Source organism: Oryctolagus cuniculus, chromosome 1 (assembly GCF_051225735.1).
Source record: "Oryctolagus cuniculus isolate XC-2025 breed Fujian yellow rabbit chromosome 1, ASM5122573v1, whole genome shotgun sequence".
Classification (NCBI taxonomy): domain Eukaryota; kingdom Metazoa; phylum Chordata; class Mammalia; order Lagomorpha; family Leporidae; genus Oryctolagus; species Oryctolagus cuniculus.
This window is the reverse complement of record NC_142867.1, coordinates 92833337-92855284: the sequence shown is the minus strand read 5'-3', so window position 1 is coordinate 92855284 and position 21948 is coordinate 92833337. Positions and strand designations below refer to the sequence as shown.

Sequence of the window (21948 nt, the reverse complement as noted above, 5' to 3'; positions counted from 1 at the left end):
TAATCCTCTACCTGCAGTGCCGGCACCCCGGGTTCTAGTCCCAGTTGGGGTGCCGGATTCTGTCCCAGTTGCTCCTCTTCCAGTCCAGCTCTCTGCTGTGGCCCGGGAAGGCAGTGGAGGATGGCCCAAGTGCTTGGGCCCTGCACCTGCATGGGAGACCAGGAGGAAGCACCTGGCTCCTGGTTTCAGATTGGCGTAGTGCACCCGCTGCAACGCAATGGCCGTAGCGGCCACTTGGGGCTGAACCAATGGAAAAAGGAAGACCTTTCTCTCTGTTTCTCTCTCTCTCTCTCTCACTGTCTAACTCTGCCTGTCAAAAAAATTTTTTAAAAAATTAAAAAAAAAAAAGAGAAAGCAGTCTTGGGTGATCTACTGATTACAGCCATCTGAACCCTGAGCAATGGAGCTAACTAACTGGTACCCTGACTCTTGACCAATGGAAACAGTGAGAGTAACAGGGTATTGTTTTAAGTTATTAAGTTCATGGGGCTAGAGCTGTTGCGCAGCAGATTAATGCCCTGAGCTTAAGCACCGGCATCCCATATGGGCACTGGTTTTAGTCCCGGCTGCTCTTCTTCCGATCCAGCTCTCTGCTGTGGCCTGGGCAAGCAGTAGAAGATGACCCAAGTCCTTGGACGCCTGCACCCACGTGGGAGACCCGGAAGAAGCTCCTGGCTCCTGCCTTTGCATTGGTGTACCTCCAGCCATTGCTGGAGAGAGAGGAAGACCTCTCTCCCTCTCTCTCTCTCTCTCTCTCTCTCTCTCTCTCTCTCTCCGTGTGTGTGTGTGTGTGTAACACTGACTTTTAAAAAAAGTTATTAAGTTCATGAGTTTTATTCAGCAATAAAAGCTAATAGAGGTACCATTCACAATACCATCAAAAATATGAAATCGTAAGTAAATCTGAAAAAAGATGTAAAAAACTGCACAGTAAAAAGTTTCAAAGTATTGCTGAGAGAAAGTAAGGATCTAAAAAAAGATATACATTGGCTTCATGGATTGAAAGACTCAATATTGGTGAGAACCAAATCTCTTCAACTTTACCTATAGTTTCAATTGAATCACAATCAAAATTGCAGTAGGATTTTTTTATAAATTTTAAAATTATTTAGGAACCTTACTTGGAAACGCAAAGGACCTACGAAAAACAAAATGATTTTTTTAAAGAACACAGTTGGATCAATTATATTGCAAGTATGTAGGAATTACTCCACAGCTTTAGCAGTCAAGATCATGTAATGTTGATGTAATCATTGTCAATAAAACAATGAAACAGAACACAGACACAGAAATAGACACTCACACATACCTATAACTGATTTGCAACAAAAACGAAAGAGATATTCTTTCCAGCACACGATGCTGTAACAATTGGATATTATTCACTTGCAAAAATGAACTTTGCTTTTGACCTCATACCTCATTAAAAAGTAACATAAAATGTATCACAGATATAGATGTAAAACCTACAACTATGAAATCTGAGGAAAACATCACAGAAAAGAACATTTTTAAACCCTCACTTTGGTAAAGATCTTTTTTGTTGACAGGGAAAGCACAATTTATGAAAATGTAAATGGATAAAATAGATTTTATGAATATTAGTAACATGCACTCTTCCAAGAATATTAAGAAAACTTAAAAACAAGCCACAAGCTAACAGAAAATATTTTTCAAATTACACATATGGCATTGGACTTGTATGAGAATTCATAACTGACTCTGAAACCTCAACAATGAGGAAATAACTCAACTTTTATAAACAGCAAACAAAAGATTTAAGCACACAGATATATAGTAGAAGATATACAGATGTCAAGTAAGTACATGAAAGATGATCAACATAATTTGTCATTAGATAAACGCAAATTAAAACTACAATAAGTTATCACTATACATCTATTAGAAATGTTAAATTAAAAATATTGATCACACCAATTGCTTTCCAGGATACAGAAGAATTGAAAATCAAATAAACAGCTGAGAATAAAAAATAAGACAATCACTTTGGAATATTGACAGTTAAGTTTAAATATATTATCTTAATCCAGCTGGGTGGCCATAACAAAATATCATAAACTGGGTAGCTTGTTTACAACAGAAATTTATCTCTCACAGTTCAGTAGGCTGGGAAGTCCACAATCAAGGCAGCAGATTTGATGTCTGGGATGGGCCTACTTTTTAGTTCACTTTTTAGTCACATGGGGCAACTTCTTACTTTGTTCTCATGTAGTAGAAGGGGAAATCAGCTCTCCATAATAATCACTTTCCAATAGCCCCACCACCTAAGACCCTCACACTGGAGATTAAGTTTCAACATGTGAATCTGGGGACTTGGGCAGGGAGAGCACAAAATTTTCAACTATAGCACCCACTAATTTATCCAGCTATTTCATTTCTATGTATTTATCCAGGAGAAATTAAAACAAATTTCCATTTAAAGACATACACATTTTCACAGTAAATTTATTTAAAATATATAAAAAACCTGGAAACAACACAAATGTTCATCAACAGGTAAATGGATGAACAAACTATGATATATCCACATAAGGGATTACTATTTAGCATTAAAAACGGACTATTGATACATACTATAAGATAGTTAAATCTGAAGAGAATTATGGTAAGTGAAAGAAACTGGAATGAAAAGGCATACACTGTATTGTCTAAAATCTTGGTAAATAAAAGCTAATATGGACTATATTTAGCATGCAGACTTTCATTTCTAATACCATTATCCAATAAAAGGAATCAATCTTCTTTGAAGAACTGAACTGATTCTAGGGCTGGCACAGGAGATATACAATATGAGTCTGCAGCATCTTAAAGTTCCAGAGAATAAGAAAGTACACACACACACACACACACACACATACACACAGCAAAGGAATATGCAAAGGGGCACAGGAACCAACTGAAAGAGCTCTCAATGCCAAAAAGTAGAACTTGAGCAACAAAACATCCATGAGTACATCTGGCATAAATAAAAGACTTAATAAAATACTAAATGTAAGGCCAGCGCCGTGGCTCACTAGGCTAATCCTCCGCCTAGCGGCGCCGGCACACCGGGTTCTAGTCCCGGTCGGGGCGCTGGATTCTGTCCCGGTTGCCCCTCTTCCAGGCCAGCCCTCTGCTGTGGCCAGGGAGTGCAGTGGAGGATGGCCCAGGTGCTTGGGCCCTGCACCCCATGGGAGACCAGGAAAAGCACCTGGCTCCTGGCTCCTGCCATCGGATCAGTGCGGTGCGCCGGCCGCAGCGCGCGAGCCGCGGCGGCCATTGGAGGGTGAACCAACGGCAAAGGAAGACCTTTCTCTCTGTCTCTCTCTCTCACTGTCCACTCTGCCTGTCAAAATAAAAAAAAATACTAAATGTAAGACAAGAAGTACATCTTCCATATAAAATTCTAAATAAATTCTACAGATATGCCACTCTAAAGGAGGAGGAGCATAATTCTCTACTCCCTTATACCTCTTTAAGTGACTCATAGTGACTTCCTTTCTAAAAGTAAGGTTAGGAAAGAAAAACAGTAATTGTTCTGTAGAGAGACCTGGCAAACACTACTTCAGCCACGTGACCAAGGTCAATTAGGTAACCTAAGTTGTAAGTCATGTTAACAGCAGGTACTCTTGATATGACATAAGTATGGCACTTTACCTCTTTGATTTTCTCCCATCTCACCCCCCAATTCATGACCTCAATCAGGAAACTACCAAGTTCCAGTAGAGGAACATCTTATAATACTTTTTAGGACTGTCAAGGTCATGAAATAGATGAGAAGTCTGAAAAACTGTTATGTCCCATAGAAGCTTGAGGAGATATGACAACAATGAAATGTAGGTCCTGGATGGGATCTTGTGAAGGAAACAGGACATGAGGTTAAAACCAGGAAGTCTGAACAAACCATTGATATTAGTTAACAACAATGAATATATGTATGTGTGTATGAATATGTGTATATACATATATTAGTTCATTAATTATAATAAATAGACTGTCAATATAAGAAACTAAAAATAGAAGCAACGATGTACAAAGAATGTGTGAGGACTCTCTGTATTATCTAATTTTTTCTGTAAATCTAAGACACTCTTAAACAGTAAAATCTATTAATAAAACATTTAAAGAAAACACTTAGACCTGAAAAATGTATAGGGGTATACAACTTAACATAACATTTAATAAATCAAATACGAATCTTTATTAAAACCCTAATTCATAGTTGCAGAAAGAAAATTGATGGTTGCTAGGGAGTGGAGGTGGTATTAGGAGGAGTGGATCCAAGAGAGAAATAAGAAGGGATTAAAGAGCAGCAAGAGAGTGACAGGCCCTCACCCAGCAGTTAAGCGGCCTGCCTTCCCTATCACAGTGCCTGGGTTCAATTTCCGGCTCATCTCCTGACTCTAGCTTCTTGTTGATGTATACCCAGGGAGGTGGTAGGGTTCTCGCCACCCATATGGGAGGCCTGGGTTAAGTTCCTGGGTTTTGGTTTCAACCTGGCCCAGACCTGGCCATTGAGGGCATGTGGAGAGTGAACCAGAGGATGGGAGTTTCCCTCTCTCTCTCTTCCTCTCCCTCTCTCTCTCTCTCTCTCAGCTTCTCAAATAAATAACTAGATTTATTTTTAAAAAGTGGCATGAAGAAACTTTTGGAGGTGAAGGGTATGTTTATTATCTTGTTTGTAGCAATGATTTCACAGGTATATACATATTCAAAATGTCTCAAATGCACAGTTTAAATACATGCAGCTTATTGTATGACAATAATAACTTAGTAAAGCCTATTTTGAACTATGGGGAGGAGGGGGACTTCCCAATTTAAATTTTATTCTCCAATAAATAAATAAATAAATAATCTTTGGGAATATTTGGAGTTAGCCCCACCACATCTGAATTTAACTAGTGAATTCTCTTTCAATCAAAGATTCATATATTCAGGAAGTTCCTGTGCCAACCATTATCATCACTAAGCATCAAATCTTGTGGAATAATGGTGATGCAGATATGCTGGGCACCTTTATTATTATTTTCCCACTTCAAGATTTTCAATCTTGTGGAAATAAACTAGCAGGGCTAGCGCTGTGGGGTAGCAGGTTAAGCCGCCGCCTGTAGTGCTGGCATCCCATATGGGCACCGGTTCGAGTCCTGGCTGCTCCATTTTTGATCTAGCTCTCTGCTATGGCCTGGGAAAGCAGTACAAGATGACCCAAGTCATTGGGCCCCTGCACCCATGTGGGAAGACCCGGAGGAGGCTCCTGGCTTTGGATCAGTGCAGCTCCGGCCACTGCGGCCAGTTGGGGAGTGAACCAGCAGATGGAAGACTTTTCTCTCTCTCTGCCTCTGCTTCTCTCTCTGCATAACTCTGACTTTCAAATAAATAAATAAATATTTTAAAAAGAAAAGAAACTAGCCAGACTCTCCGGCTTAGAGGGAAGATGTAAAATCAACCACAGTTAAATATAATTTGTCAGATTTAGGATGAGGTCAGGTGCCAATTTTACGGCAGCAACCTAGAAACCAAGTCTGAGTCATCTGATATTTAAAATCACACTCCTAATAAGATACTTTGGCCATTTGGCATCAAATCTGTCAATGCTACTTACTATATTTATAATAGTGGGTAACTTTGTGTCTCACTTTTCCCAACAAGGAGAGAGATAATAGGACCTATTTTGTGGGACTGTTGAAGTATTAAATGAGTTTTCAAACATATAGGGCTTAGAAGATTACTAGGCAATGCTGTCCAGATTCTAATATTTCTACAGATTCTATGGCCCCGGCCATCAAGGATACACAAATCAAAGCTTCTGTGAGATACCCCTGCATACAGCAGAAGACCAAGAATAAAAAAAAGTACAGTTTGTAAGCATTGCTAGTGATGTAGAGAAACTGAATCCTCGTACACTGCTGGTGGGAACATAAATGCAATCACTTTGAAGAAACAATCCAGCAGTCCTTGTATGCACACATTGCAATATATCCTGGCAATAAAAAGTAATGACGTACTGATACATACATATGATAGTTGAAACTAACATTATGCTAAGTGAAAGAAAACTGTCAAAAAAAAAAAGATCTCATGGCATGGTTAAATTTATATAAAATTTCCAAAATATGAAATTCACAGAGACATTAAATTAGTGGCTGCTGGGAGGTTTGGGGGGAAGTAGGGAATAACTACTAACAAGGTATGAGATTTCTTTTTAGGATTCTATAAATGTTTTAAAAGTGAGAATGATGATAGTTTTGCAACTGTGAACATGCTAAAACCCATTGAATTTTATGTGTAAAATGGGTAAACTGTATGTTACCTGAATTATATCTCAATAAGACATTTGTGTTTTAAGATGTACTGAAAAGAGGAAAAGCCTGATAAACATTATGAATAGTAAATTAGTTTGTCTGTTGGGCTTATGTACTTCCATTCCCATACTTTCTCTGTACTCTTTTGATAATGATCCTCTCACAGTTCCTACATTATGTTTTCCTATTCAACACCCTGTGACCACAATGGCTTCCTGAGATTTTCTTTTCCTCTCCTCTACCTGCCTAACTTCTTTGACACATTTAAAATTAGCCAGTCAGGGAGCATTAATTGCTGGAACAATCAATTCCCAAACCCAGTGACCTAACATGGTAAAGGTTTATTTCTCATCCATATAGCCCCTCCGCAGGTGATCCAGGGTCCTCCCCTCCAGTGGCTCTGTCCATCCTGGAGTCCTGGAGCCCTCCACTAGACCCTCCTATTTCTGGCTGAGAGAAATTGTGAGTAGCAGGGGTGGTCCTACAAGGAGGTTTCCAAATGACTAACTCTATCTTGAAGATGATGCCAGGACACCCAATGATCCTGGGTTTGGCACAAGCTTGTTACTTCATGGCTTTCTCTCTCTCTCTCTCTCTCTCTCTCCCTACCTACCTACCTACCTACCTATCTTTTGCCACACTTTCCTTTCTCTGCTGTGTATTCAAGAATTTAGAGGTGATCTGTTTAAATAGCTGAAAGACAACAATTCCTAAGAGTAAGAATATTGCAGGGAGAAAATACTATTCAAGCAGTCTTTGGGGAATCTTATGATGTGGCACAGAGTATCAAGGAAACTCCTTAAATATTTATTAAGAATTGGATTGTGTTCTGTAAGACAGATCAAGGCACAGCATACAACATTCAAGCATCCTGCATGGGTAGAAAGGTGTTAGCAACCATCTCCCACTTCCAAATTTTGGTCACATCAAGGACTGCTGAAGTGAAGCAGGTCATGTCGATTGGAGTGAGAGAAATTTGAAAGCACTCACTTTCATGGGACTCATAAGGGAGAGACTCTCTTAAAGATGATTTAGGATCATCTCTGATGCATGTATTCTAAAAGACAATGTTGCCAGAGGTCTCTCTCTGTACAATCTCTATAAAACCAGAATCCTGAAAACGGTGCAAAAACGGTGCTTCTGACAGAATCTATTCGCATTTCCAATTAATTGGGTATGCTTCTTAACTACTAATACAAAACCTCATATGCTTACGGGGCTGCATCCCAAAGCACCTGCTATTGGGAGTTGATTTCAGACGAGTGGGTGGGAAAATCAACTCTAGAGTTTCAGCTCCGGTCCGTAATTGGGATAGGGAGGGGCTTTGGGCGGGCCTCTCTAGAGGGAGGAGGCGTTTGTTAGAAAGCCATGGGGCCAGTCCACGCTGTCACTACTCGGGTTAAGCTTTGTAGCACTTGCGTGTGTGAGGATTCTGGTGTGTGGGGAGCCTTCTCAATGAGAACGAGCTTCACCTGTCATCTGAGACTTGGCACCAGAGGCGGCTCTTCCTCCCGGAACGCGGGGAACCGAGAGAGCAGCGGAGACCAGTGTGGCCCGCTGTAGGGGGCCGGCAGAAGCCCATTCCTGGGAATGGGCTGTACCGAGAGGGTCAGCTAGCCGCAGAGTGCTAGAGAGAGGGGCAGCGGAACGCAGTCAGGGGCTCGGAGCTTCGCAGCGTGCACGGGTTTGAAGCCTGGGGAGAAGTCGGGCGCGTTAACTGAACTGCAAGCGCTGCCGCAGCCACTCCGGGGCGGGACTTGTGAGTACTCCGCGTCGCCCGCGCTCGGACAGAAGCCAGAGGACTTCCAAATCGGAGACGAGAGCCCTGCAACTACCTTTCCCTGCTCTTCCCACTTGCCGCAGGGACTGAGCGACCGCAGCCCTGCCCCTGACCACAGGATGCAGGGCGAGGGCCAGAGCTGACCGGCACCGCCCCCTCCCGACCCAGGAGGTGGAGATCCCGCGGGTCCAGCCAAACCCCACACCCATTTTCTCCTCCCTCTGCCCCTATATCCCGGCACCCCCTCCTCCTAGCCCTTTCCCTCCTCCCGAGAGACGGGGGAGGAGAAAAGGGGAGTTCAGGTCGACATGACTGAGCTGAAGGCAAAGGAACCTCGGGCTCCCCACGTGGCGGGCGGCGCGCCCTCCCCCACCGAGGTCGGATCCCAGCTCCTGGGTCGCCCGGACCCTGGCCCCTTCCAGGGGAGCCAGACCTCAGAGGCCTCGTCTGTAGTCTCCGCCATCCCCATCTCCCTGGACGGGTTGCTCTTCCCCCGGCCCTGTCAGGGGCAGAACCCCCCAGACGGGAAGACGCAGGACCCACCGTCGTTGTCAGACGTGGAGGGCGCATTTCCTGGAGTCGAAGCCCCGGAGGGGGCAGGAGACAGCAGCTCGAGACCTCCAGAAAAGGACAGCGGCCTGCTGGACAGTGTCCTCGACACGCTCCTGGCGCCCTCGGGTCCCGGGCAGAGCCACGCCAGCCCTGCCACCTGCGAGGCCATCAGCCCGTGGTGCCTGTTTGGCCCCGACCTTCCCGAAGACCCCCGGGCTGCCCCCGCTACCAAAGGGGTGTTGGCCCCGCTCATGAGCCGACCCGAGGACAAGGCAGGCGACAGCTCTGGGACGGCAGCGGCCCACAAGGTGCTGCCCAGGGGACTGTCACCATCCAGGCAGCTGCTGCTCCCCTCCTCTGGGAGCCCTCACTGGCCGGCAGTGAAGCCATCCCCGCAGCCCGCTGCGGTGCAGGTAGACGAGGAGGACAGCTCCGAATCCGAGGGCACCGTGGGCCCGCTCCTGAAGGGCCAACCTCGGGCACTGGGAGGCACGGCGGCCGGAGGAGGAGCTGCCCCCGTCGCGTCTGGAGCGGCCGCAGGAGGCGTCGCCCTTGTCCCCAAGGAAGATTCTCGCTTCTCGGCGCCCAGGGTCTCCTTGGCGGAGCAGGACGCGCCGGTGGCGCCTGGGCGCTCCCCGCTGGCCACCTCGGTGGTGGATTTCATCCACGTGCCCATCCTGCCTCTCAACCACGCTTTCCTGGCCACCCGCACCAGGCAGCTGCTGGAGGGGGAGAGCTACGACGGCGGGGCCGCGGCCGCCAGCCCCTTCGTCCCGCAGCGGGGCTCCCCCTCTGCCTCGTCCACCCCTGTGGCGGGCGGCGACTTCCCCGACTGCACCTACCCGCCCGACGCCGAGCCCAAAGATGACGCGTTCCCCCTCTACGGCGATTTCCAGCCGCCCGCCCTCAAGATAAAGGAGGAGGAAGAAGCCGCCGAGGCCGCGGCGCGCTCCCCGCGTACGTACCTGGTGGCTGGTGCAAACCCCGCCGCCTTCCCGGACTTCCAGCTGGCAGCGCCGCCGCCGCCCTCGCTGCCGCCTCGAGTGCCCTCGTCCAGACCCGGGGAAGCGGCGGTGGCGGCCTCCCCAGGCAGTGCCTCCGTCTCCTCCTCGTCCTCGTCGGGGTCGACCCTGGAGTGCATCCTGTACAAGGCAGAAGGCGCGCCGCCCCAGCAGGGCCCCTTCGCGCCGCTGCCCTGCAAGCCTCCGGGCGCCGGCGCCTGCCTGCTCCCGCGGGACGGCCTGCCCTCCACCTCCGCCTCGGGCGCAGCCGCCGGGGCCGCCCCTGCGCTCTACCCGACGCTCGGCCTCAACGGACTCCCGCAACTCGGCTACCAGGCCGCCGTGCTCAAGGAGGGCCTGCCGCAGGTCTACACGCCCTATCTCAACTACCTGAGGTGAGGGCTGGGGCCGGCCCGGGGCGCGTCTGCGGAGCAGCTGTAGGGCGGGCTCCGGCCGGGGCCGCTCCGCGAAGGGGGCCCTGAGGGGGTGGGCTGCCCGGACGGGCCACGCTGCCCAGACTCGGGCACCGGGGCCATTTGTCTCACTCCTTCTGCCCTCCTTTCCTCACTCTTGGAGACATGAAAGGGACGTAGACTATGCCTCCTCAGAAGCCCTTGTTTAAAAAAAAAAAAAAAACAACTCCCAGTCATCGAGATTCTGAAGCAGGTGCGACCCTGTTTTGAAATGTGCAGCGTCACAGCAGGCCCGCTGTCGTCCCGCGGAGCGGAAAGGGTGTGGTGGGAGGAGTGGGAAGTTTTATGAAATGCTTCTTTTCTTAGAAGAAACACACTGACCGTGACTGTCTGGAAGAGGAGCTAAGGCACCGCTCTCCTGGGGGTGGTGGGACTTCGGAAGGGTGGTCCCCCAGAACCTCCGTAGGGATTTGGGCATGTTAACGGTTTAGTTTGCAGAATGAATCTTAGGTTGAAGTTAAAATTAGGTGTGGCACCTTTAAATTGTGGGTTTATACATCAATTCCTGCAGTACTCCGCATGCTCATATTGTTTCGGATGCTCTACCACTTTCTTCATTTATTTTCAAAAACATTTTAATTTACATACAGGAGAAATGGAATCAATACTATGTAGTCTTATGTGAGGTGAACAGACAAAGCATTGTCGGTGTGCTGAGCAGTACTTTAAATGCTTTTACTTGTGTGAACTATCCTTACAGGGTAAGTTCTCAAAACTCAGTGCAAAAGCCTGGCTAGCCCACAAGCCCCTAAAGGGGACCCGTGTTTGTCGTCACTCAGCCTACAGGAAGGGTATAGCACTTCCTTTGTCAGAGAGTAAACTGCTTCTATATAAGGAGTTTTGTAGAAAGATTTTTTTTTTTAACCAATAGACTGATAGCTTTCTTGGACATCAGATGGCACACTATTTTATGTCAGTGCTACTGAGGAATGGCTAATAATTGGCAGGTGTGAGGAATCCACTTGCCAGTAGTCTGTTACACTCAGCTTCGTCTGCATGTTCTTCAAGTGTGAATACATACAGCATTCACTCTGTGCAGCTGATGTAAGAAGCCTTTATTATAAGATAATAGTGCACCTGATGGTAAAGTGACTACTTTGTTTTGCATTTCAAGGCCGGATTCAGAAGCCAGTCAGAGCCCACAGTACAGCTTCGAGTCACTACCTCAGAAGATTTGTTTGATCTGTGGGGATGAAGCATCAGGCTGTCATTATGGTGTCCTCACCTGTGGGAGCTGTAAGGTCTTCTTTAAAAGGGCAATGGAAGGTAGGCCCATTTTCCCTCATTCCTGATTATTGGTTTGCTTGTAAATGGAAACTATTCAACATTTTATAGATATTATCCTTTGCTTCTTCTAGGAAACATTGATATTTCTACATAACTTAAAAAAGCATGATGATGTTTGCATGATGATATAATTGTAGAACTCAAAAGGAAATGTGGCTAGATTTATATATATATTTATTATATTTGTATATTCTTTAACAAACACTCTCACTGTTGGACACAAGCGATAACCCTGAGGACAGTGCTACTATTTTTTTTTATTAACTTTCACTTTGTTCTACTCCTATTTTTATGTCTATTATATATGTATAGCACTTTAAAATTATGACCATAGGAAAAATGGCAGAAGTAGTTAAAATTACATATGTACATGATATGTATGTGTGAATATATAAATATATAATACATGTATGATAATTTCAAATGGATAATGCACAGATATGTGTACATTTCTATAACACACATATCAAATATGATAGTTAAAATTTTCTACCTGATTTTACCTTTTCCTTACACACACATTTATGTAATACATATGTAATGGTAATTTTAAACACATTTTTATTTTCTCTTGTGAAATGTATTTTTGTAAATGTACAGAGGGTGGAATTTTGCTTTAAGTACAACTTTCATGTTTTTCAAATCTTTATAATACCTATTTAATCATCTTGGATTGATTTGCATAGTGTATTTCAACTTTTACAGAAAATATTTTTAAATTTCTTTTCCTACCTACATGAAACTAAACAACACATTTATATTGGAAGATAAAAATACATTTAAAGAGCATTTCACATTTTAGTACTTGCAAAAAGTGTATTTTGTAACAAGCTGAATGGAGTTCAGGGTTCCCACTGGAGTGCTGAGATCACACCTCAGCAAGGAACCAAAGAACTGAATGTGGGCTTTTCTAGTTACTGCTTCTGAGTTTTCTGGTCCCAAGAGGCCTCTGATTATAAGCAGGGAAGGAAAGGATGCAAATTGTCACTTTCAGGGGTCTTTGAATGGACTTCTTCGTTTAAAAAATGCTTTTTATATTTTAGAATGTGATTTCTTGTTCACAAAACATGAATGTATATAACTGAGTATGAAAATCTTCAGCTGCAAGGGGTTTTAATTGCATTCTAAAATGATTGAGGCCCTGTTAAAAGAGGACACTTTTAAAAGGGTGGTGACTGAGCATGGCCTTTACTTTTCCTCTACATCATTTAGTCATAGTTGCAGAAGGAGCTTCTTTGTGTGGAAGAGTCAGTTTTCTGTGGGTAATTGGAGCTATCATCCCTATCTTTCTTTGATGCTGGCTTTTTGAACATTTTCTCTGCCTTATTATTTCTTCTACTCTTACAGTTTGTCAGAATATTTTAATCTTACAAGTGAATGAAACCTTTGGACTCTCCAAAAGACAAATTTATTCTGACCCAGATTCCTTTTCTGTTTGTTTGTTTGGTTTTTCTTATAGGTAAGCAAGTCCCAAAAGCATAAGTTTGAGTTTCTCAGGATCACAGGACTAGCTAGTAACTGTTACTAAACCTAGGTTAGCAAATGTTTATTTAAAAAGTAAAATAGAATTTAAAAAAGGAAAACTAGAAAAAAGGAAAATGTATAACAAAAATAAACAAAAACCTAAGTTAGCTGCTTTTAAATTGCAATGCTCATAAATTGGAGATGGTATGAAGAAATATGTATATGGTAAATGGCTGTTTAATTCTGTTACTTCATAAAGTACATATATGAAAGGAAGAGCATCATGCCTGTGAAATACAAGTGCTTTCACATCATTATGATCATCATAGCATCCAAAACCAGAAAAGATGTTTTCCCAACTGATACTTGGAAAGCAATTGTTGAACCCCTCCAGTTGGCACTGTCCTATTGTTTTAGTCTTGAAAAGTACAGATGAAGCACCCTATTCAACTATATTTACAAAGAGAAACTTAAGATAGAGATTGACAAGCCATTCCTGAAACTAGAGCAAAGTAATAAAACTATGAGTAAATTCATTCATTCAGCGATTATTGTATACCTGTTATATTTTGATTTATGCCAAAGATATTCTTTCCCTGATTTTGCCTTTCTCTTGCTTAGATCTAAATTGAAGATAACAACCATAGGTACTTCTTAGGGTTGCTATAATGATTGAGTTAATACACATAGAGTATTTGAAAGAATGCTGGCCATAATTGTGAGCATCTCTATTAGTGGTGTTTTTATATATAAGGAGTTTATTATGGTGTTATAGTATAATAACATCTATGGATGTTAAACATTTAGGCAAAGGCTCTAACTAAATGTCTTAATAATTCTGTAACATGGAAGGGATTGGTAAGGTCTGTGAGTTTGGGCAGAGGAAAGGTAGTTGTGGGTTGGAATGATAGAGGAAGACTTCATGGAAGATATGAACCTCCCCTGGTTTATAAAAAAATAAATAAAAGTCTGAGGATTGAGGAGAGATTTTTAAGTGTGAGAGTTTTCAGGAATGAGAAAGATTAATAGAAGAACTATCACAGTTAGACATAAATACCAGGTTTGAAGTCCTAATGTAAAGCAGTGATATGTGATGGGCAATGAGCTAGTCCAAAGTAGAGCTACATATGGATGCCAGTATGGCCAGAAGTTGAAAATCAGTAGGCAACAATATAGATACTAACATTACCAAGGGTAGTGGTGAAGTGGTAAAATTATAAAGTGCTTTCTGTATGACAGTGACTAGTGTTTTACAGGTGTCAACTTATTCCTGATAATGTGGGTATTCTTATTATCACATTTTACAAATGAGGAAACTAGGGACCTGCATTCAGCTGCTTTAATCACAGTTAAGGAAGTGGTGGCATCAGTATTTAACCCCACCAGCTGTGACTCCAGAAACACTGCTGTAGACCACTGTACATCCTTTCTCATGTTAGGAAATATGGCCAAAGAGAAATAGAGGGGTGGAAGAGAAAACATGAACCAGGTGATGACTTGTCTTAGAAAGGTAAAAGGAAATCTTAAAAAGGAGAACATAAGACCAGGTGGGATGAGCAGGATGTGATACAAATGAATGAATTATATCCACTTCACATTTAGGATGAAAATGACATGACATAGTCAAGGCTCAAGAACCAGTTTCCCCCCTCTCCTCCAAGTTAGTAGTGCAAAAGGATAAAGCCTGTGAAGTCAGCCTGGAGAACTGAAATGAGACAGAAGATGGAATAGGTGGAAAGAAAAAAAGATACCACTCAAGAAATAGGATACAGGGGTGGGGAGCGATGACGTCTCTTAACCTAAGTGAAACATTTGAGACAACAAAAAAGTGAATAGCTCAAAAAATGGTTGAATAGTTCATTGTATTGCTTTATCTAGACTTGCTGGATTGAAGTGAACCAGGAATTGGTGAGGAATTGTCTTTCAAAGAGATGAAATAATAGTGACCTGCCAGTCCTACAAATTCAAGCAAGTTATCCGGTGTTACGAAAAAAGACTAATCCTCATTGGCTTTTCTTTGCACTGAGACTAGTCGAGTGCTAGCAACAACTAGGCTAAGTGAACAAAATAATAAACGGATACTGACATGCTCTTTTTCTTGATTTTACTCCACAACAGCATTTGTGATGAATAAATTTGATGTAATATGGTTGAACACATGTTATAACAGAGTTGTAATGTATTATTATAAGTCATTAGGGTAAGTAGGCATTGTTGGACTTAATTGTATTGTAATATTATCTATATTATTTTATACAGGTTTTCATTACTCATAAATTGCCTTAATTACATTAGTTCATGAATTAATTTGTTGAGCACCTGCTATGTGGAGGCACTATACTAGGTGCTGATAAGAGAGCAATAGAATGGGACAATCCTGACGGTGGAATTTATAGTGTAATAAGAAAGAGGGAAATTTTATCAATAAACATGTGCATAACTAACTGAAGTGGTAAGTAATTAGTTTATGCAGTGCCTGGACAACTAGAAAGTCTTGAACATTTAAAAAAATTGTGTGTGTACTGAGCATGTATAGGCTACTTTTCTTATTATTCACTAATATAATATGGTATAATGAGTATTGATAAAGTATTTACACTGTATTAAACATTGTAGATAACCTAGATGTGCATAGATTGTATGCAAATACTATGCCATTTTATATAAGGGGCTTGAGCATCCTTGAGTTTGGGTATCTGCAGGGGGTTCTGAAACCAATATTCCATGGATACTGAGGGACAACTGTATTTACTGAGGAGGCCATGATTACACATCAACCTGGTGCCCAACTTTCCTCCATACTGCTTCTACTTAAGCAGTAGAAGGGGGGGAAGGTAAGCTGCCTTCACCCCCACCGGTGTCTAGGGGCCAAATACAGCACTTTTGTTCTTCAGATACTCTAGAACATTGAAATAGACTAACATAGAATGAACCTTATGGTAGAAAATTGGGGAGAAAAATTCGAGGTCACCCTGCAACATGAATGAAGGAAAAGAGCCTGGCTAGATGCAGCCAAGAACAGACAAAGATCGGCAGTACTCACTTGAAATCTCAATATCCAGAAAGCCCTGAAAACAAGTTTTTTTAGTTACTTGTCAACAATACCTAACTTGCATTCATTTGACAGCAAAGCTTGATGCAAACGCACATAGAGATTTTGTGTTCTGTGTGAATATTCGTATATATTGTTGCATAAATGTTTATTTATGAAGTATTGCTGTATTTTATCTTTCTAAACTACATATGATTCTGAATTTTGAGTCAAACCTGGTCTAGAAAGTTTTAGCTAAGAGATTTTGGACATAATACTCAGCAATGAATTCATATATTGTTAAGAGTTGAGAGTGGTGCCTGCTGGCATCTTGCTAAGTAGCATTTCTGAAAATCAAAATGAAATGATTATAAACATTATTACTATTCTTACCATATTTGATGAACTCTTATTACCATGTTGGTTTCTGTAGAGGACTACAAAAATAAATGAATCATAATACCTAACTTCATATAGTTTCTAATTCCATCAAAGAGATAAGACAACCCCATAAGCAAGTATAACATTGGTAATATAAACTGAATGTAGTCTTGATTTCAAGGAAAGAGATAATATTTAACTAGGGAGACAAAAAATATCTTTATGGAGAAGAGAGCATGTTACATGAGCTACTGAGAGTGCATGAGATTTTTTATAGCAAGAGTTTTAACAATGTACTATAAACACAAAGCATGGAATGAGCACAATTACAATTTGGCTAAAGCCAGAAACAGTCTGTTGTAACTTTATATATAAATTGTTTGTGTTTTTTTTTCTAGGATGATCACTTTCATGGAATTTTCAAAGGCATTACTCCTCCCCCTTGTCCCCTCAAAGTTAGGTACCACTGCTTTAAAAGAGTGATGAGGATTATTATTATTAAACAGAAGGTTTACCAAAGTGGAGTTTGCAATTAACTGAATAGTTAGGGAGTAAGAACCCCCCTAAAGATTTTTGAGCAGTGTAGGAGCATATTCCAGTGTATGCCTTAGGAAATTAATACATCAGCTGTGTATTGGAGGAATAGAAACAGTCTAGGGATAGCCCACTGAGAAGAATGCCTTCAGTGGATAAATTGGAGCCAAGTTTATTCGAGTAATTTAATGCAGAGAAATTAATTTGGGGGGTGCAGATAAAGGAATGTTGACCTAAGGAAGTAGGAAATTCATGATTACTTTATTAAATACAGAAATGATGTTGAAAGTAGTACTTGGAGGACAGATTATCCTTATGGCAATGGAAATAGACTTGAACAAAGATCATATGCCTTTGACTCGGAGAGAATATCTTGAAAACCAATATATGGCTTCTTTGAGTGTAGTTGATTTCAAATTATAATGAGGAATCTTCAAAAAAGTCATGTAAAAATGTGTATTATGAAAAAACTATACCAAAATAAGCTGCTTTTATTTAGATTTTTGTATGAGCATTTTGAAGTACCCTCATAATATTATAGCTTACATAATAAACACCAGGATTTTGAAACAATATAATCTTTTGAGTATGATGAAACTTCTGAGACTTGAGAACATCGTAATATGTCAGTTCACTCACTCATCTGCTCATTTATACATTCATACAAAAACAACCTAATGCCTTCTCTGTGCCAGGATTTGTGTTATATGTTGGAACTCACAAACAAGCCAAATTTATAACTTAGTGAAAAAGATACTTGAACACAATATTAATATTAAAATAGAAACAATTCATGATAGGTAGGCACCAAGGATTATGGAAGATGGGAAACAACTGACTCTGGTGTGTAATTATTGGGGTTGAAGTGGGAAAGGATGAAGCCTGATTAAGCATTAGATGAAAGCACTAAATTTTAAAAATTAGTTTAATTGTACTTTGTAGCAGTGTTTGTGTTAACAGTAAAGACCACAGTTGTTGGTCTTTTGTTAAACTGAGCATTTTAGTGAATGTTTCTTTATCCAAAGATCAGTCCAGAATTGGAAAGATATGAAGAACTGAACTTTTCTGTATACAATTATAACAAAGTGGGGGAGTGCTATGGTTTGACACTTGATCACACCGAAACTATGTTGAAATTTAATTACTGATGATATGGTATTGAGAGGTGGTTGGGCCTTTAAGAGGTATTTGGGTGGTGGAACCTCCACCCCCATTAAAAGATTAAAGAGAATGGGCTAGTTTTCTCAAGAGTGGGTTACATATAAACCATCCATTCCCCTCCCCCTCACACACATGTACCTGCTTCCCTTCTGCTTTCCACCGTGTGTTGATGCAGGGAATCCCTCAGCAGATGCAGCTCCCCAGTCTTAGACTTCCCAGGCTCCAGACCTATGAGCCAAGTACACATCTGTTCTCTTTAAATTACCCAGTCTCAGGTATTCTGGTATAGAAGGGATTAGGTCACGAGAACAAATGCTTTGGGTTAATGCTGTTATGAAAGATACCCCCAGAGAGCTAGCTCACCCCTTCTACCGTGTAAGGACACAGTGAGAAGATACCATCTATGCCGAATCATCCAGTGCCTTGTTCTTGGACTTCCCAACCTCCAGAATGGTGAGAAATAAATTTCTGTTGTTTATAACCCACCTAGCTTATTATGTTTTGCTATAGCAGCCCTAATGGACTAAGACAATGTAGAACTCAGAACCTGAAGCAAAGTGCTACAATTTTGTCAGCAGTGGTTAAGGACATGTGATATAGGTCTTTGTCATTCACAGATTTCACTTAATCCAATGAAAAAAAATTTAGAAGCCCCCTTTGCATGTTCCTAAGTACTAGTGACAGATAGAAGTCCCAGTAAACAAGTTCTTGCTCTTTCTACTTTGATACAAGTAGCTGAAATAATACATGTTAAACAAGCTGGTGGCAAGCTAAATGCATTCAGCAAATATATTTGGAAAATATGTAGAACATACTGCTGAAGATTTAAAGAAATAAGTATTAAGAAAAGGTATTGTGTGTAGGGTTTACTAGACCAAAGAAACAACTGAGCTTCACAGGTCTTGATTTATATTATGGTGAATTACTGCTATAAAGTGATCAAAAAACTCAAGAGAGGTGAGGTCAAATGACTATGGGGCTAATGAAATAATTGGGGGCAAGTTTGCACAACATGGTAACTGGTGACTCAAGGGCCCATGGTTCAGCACAAATCCCTCGTCAGTAGAACATCAGTAGAAAAGATCCTGGACTTCCTGAGCAGAGAGTCCAGGAAATATACTTAGTTGGTATGGATTTTGTCAGCTCTCCAGGGGAGGTTGGAGCAAATTACAATGGAAAGAGGCTGCCTGCTTTTTCTCAATTTAGCTTCATTCTCTTCTCCACTTTTGGGAATAGGAACCACCAATGACAGGAGCCATGGAAGGGTTCATTTTATCTGAGTTAACATTATCACAAGATGTGTTATGATTTTTTTACCGGTTGCTAGGCTGTTTCAGTAATAAAATATACCAGAAATGTTTAAGATGATTCAATAAAGCAAAGATAAGTAGGGACAATATAGTCTCAATAGTAACTGCTTTCTGTACTTCAAAAGTTTTTATGAGAAAACTGTGCTAAACACTGACAGCATTGTGGCTGTGATGTTAAAAAGATTTCCAGTTAAGGGTTAGGTAGTGTCACATGTAAAATTTATTTACTGCTTCTTTCAGAGGCAAGCTATATATTGTAGCACATAGGTTGAAGCCTTAAGTGAACAAAGCATTGCAAGATGTCATTACTGTGGTTAGTTGTTAACACAGGGCCCAGATAATACAGTAGAACCTTAATGATACATTGCAACGTGATGTGTTATGGCCATGAAAACTATCTCTTGCCACACAATAGCCTTTGACTGTACAGTACTTGCAAAGAGTTGTTAAATTTAAGACAAGCTACATGTTTAAGGGAAGGATGTGTTCTGTAAATTGCTGACATTTTGTATGACAAGTGTCTCGGTAGTACATAGGAGGTACATATTTAGCAGAAAAGATGCTTAAGTTGCCTGTTCAAGTTTAAAATGGTGTTCTTCATATAGAAAAAGGAAATAACTCTTTTTGAAAATGTGTATAGAGCATTTTGAAAAATAGGTGTTGTGGATGATTATGTTGCTATTTGATTTTGTCATGAAAGCATTATACAGGATCACAAATTTCATCACTACATAAACACATAGAAGCGGGCTTTTCTAACATGTTAAAAAAGAAGTTTCAATGGTGAGGTTCTGAAGATATTTAACAATAATAATAGCATTGACTGAATACTTATTACATGCCAGGAACTTGGCTAAATGAGACTCAAAGTGGTTGAATCACTCGCATAGGCAAATAGAGAATTAATGGCAGAGCTGAGATAGGAACCCCAAAAACCTTCTCCCTTATCCATTACATGACATCTTACCCATTACCTAGTGTCAATGTCCTAATTTTTTGTAATAAACACTGACATCAGGGAGGAGAGAAGTTTGTTAGCTGAATTTCTGGAGAAAAGAAGCCTTGCATAACTGGTACATAGGCTTGAAAGATGAAGATCACGACTAAGGGAACTGCCCCGCAGTCTCAGTCTCCATGGCTTCTGGACGGCTGCCTTCTACCTTCTCCTCACTTTTCTGGCCTCTCTATCAGCTGATAACCTTGCTTCTGAATTTTTGGGAAAAAAATTTCTAAAACTCCTGCCACTACTTGTACTCCTGTGGCATCTGGCCCACAACCCATTTTTCTTTCTCTTAACTAGGGATCTGCTCCACTTCACTGGCAGCTCACCCCCTGTGCACTAGATCCAGACTCCTGCCCACTCAGAAGCAGGCTCAAGTAATTCTTCCCTCCCCTTAGGTCATTTTGTTACCTCTCCACTGGGCCATGACCATCAGCATGCAAACATCTTATTATTTCTCTCTTAAAACCAAAATACATCTGGTGATTTTACTCACCTGTCAGCCACTAAAAGTTTTTGCATAAAGTTCTACCAATGAGTTTTCTTTCCCCATTATCTCTTAAACCTAATCCAATGAATTTTTTTTTTTTGCCTTTGTCACTCCACCAAAACTTCCCTTGTTAATGTTTCCGCATTGCTAAATCGGAGAGCCATCCTGAGTCCAATGTTATTTAACCTACTAATGCTGTTTGACAGTTGCTCGATCACCTTTCTGGAAGTTCTTCACTGGATTCTCGGGAGACTGACACCAGTCAGAATCTTCTTTAGCTTTTGAAGTGGTAGGGCCCATTGCTCAGTGTTCGGATCTCTTCCCTTCTGTTTATAGACTGACTTCTGTGGCGATCTAATCCAGTCTCGCAGCTTTAGATAATTCATCCCTATTGTGATCCCTCCTAAATGTCTGTCTCCACCACAGAACTTTCCCCTTAACTCCCGAGTTTTAGGTCTAAGTGTTTACCTGTTATCTTTATAGTATGAGTACTAAACAACTCAAACTAGTAAGTCCAAAGATTAGCTTCAGATCTACTTTGATTTTGTCTGGTAAACCAGTGCTTTTCCTTTGATATTCAAACTGCTTGGCAATCACCAGGGGTACTGGTTTAAGTGAAGATTGCTGAGCCCCACACCAGGCGGAGGAAATCAAGGTATCTAGAAAAGGGTTCCAGAAATCTGCCTTGCAATGAGCTATTCAGGTGTTTGCTTATGCACTCTTGACTCAGAGAGGAGTGAGGGACTTTCAGCTGTGAGGTGCCCTTGTCCATTTTGTTTTGGAGAAAGCCAGCTCTAGAATCAATGGGAAGGTGCACACAAAGGCTTGTCCAAGAGGCCAGTTCTAAGATTATTTAAACTATTCTCAGGTCTAGATCAGAGGATCTCCCATCCTTTGCTGAGAAAAAGCTACTTTTCATTCCCCAAAGCAGTAAGGTTAAAGTACAGAGGGCAGAGTTCTGTTGCTGCTACCAGGAAGGCTCCCTCCTCCAGAAAAAAATTCTAAAAGAGCCTACAGGGAGGGAGGATGGAGGCTTACAGTTTTTGTGTCCTTATTATGTGCCAGACACTGCAGTAGACATATTATACTGTATTTAGCTCTCAGGAGTTGCTTGAGGAGTTACTACTATCCCTCTTTTCAGACAGAGGACTTGAAAAAAGGAAGGGAAGGTTAGTAACTTCT

At 41.7% G+C, this 21948-nt stretch overlaps 2 protein-coding genes across 5 annotated transcripts in view; one reads left to right on the top strand and one right to left on the bottom strand.

Annotated features, from left to right (window-relative positions):
- The window catches only part of LOC138850492 (uncharacterized), a 158877-nt gene extending 151620 nt beyond the window's left edge, over positions 1 to 7257 (bottom strand). The window contains exons 1-2 of the mRNA XM_089305986.1: positions 7201 to 7257; positions 2117 to 2174 (exon numbers count right to left, since the gene is read on the bottom strand). Coding sequence (XP_089162112.1) covers positions 2117 to 2174; positions 7201 to 7257 — 115 coding nt within the window. The remainder of the gene's footprint in view (positions 1 to 2116; positions 2175 to 7200) is intronic.
- Positions 7258 to 7621: 364 nt separating this feature from the next.
- PGR (progesterone receptor) overlaps positions 7622 to 21948 on the top strand; it is a 71852-nt gene continuing 57525 nt past the window's right edge. For 2 of the 4 annotated variants that reach the window (XR_517023.5, XM_017350681.4), the window contains exons 1-2: positions 7622 to 10030; positions 11223 to 11374. Coding sequence is in view for 3 of the 4 variants with exons in the window: in XM_017350681.4 (XP_017206170.1) it covers positions 8391 to 10030; positions 11223 to 11374 (1792 nt within the window). In the remaining variant the exon portion in view is untranslated. 4 annotated transcript variants of the gene reach the window in all.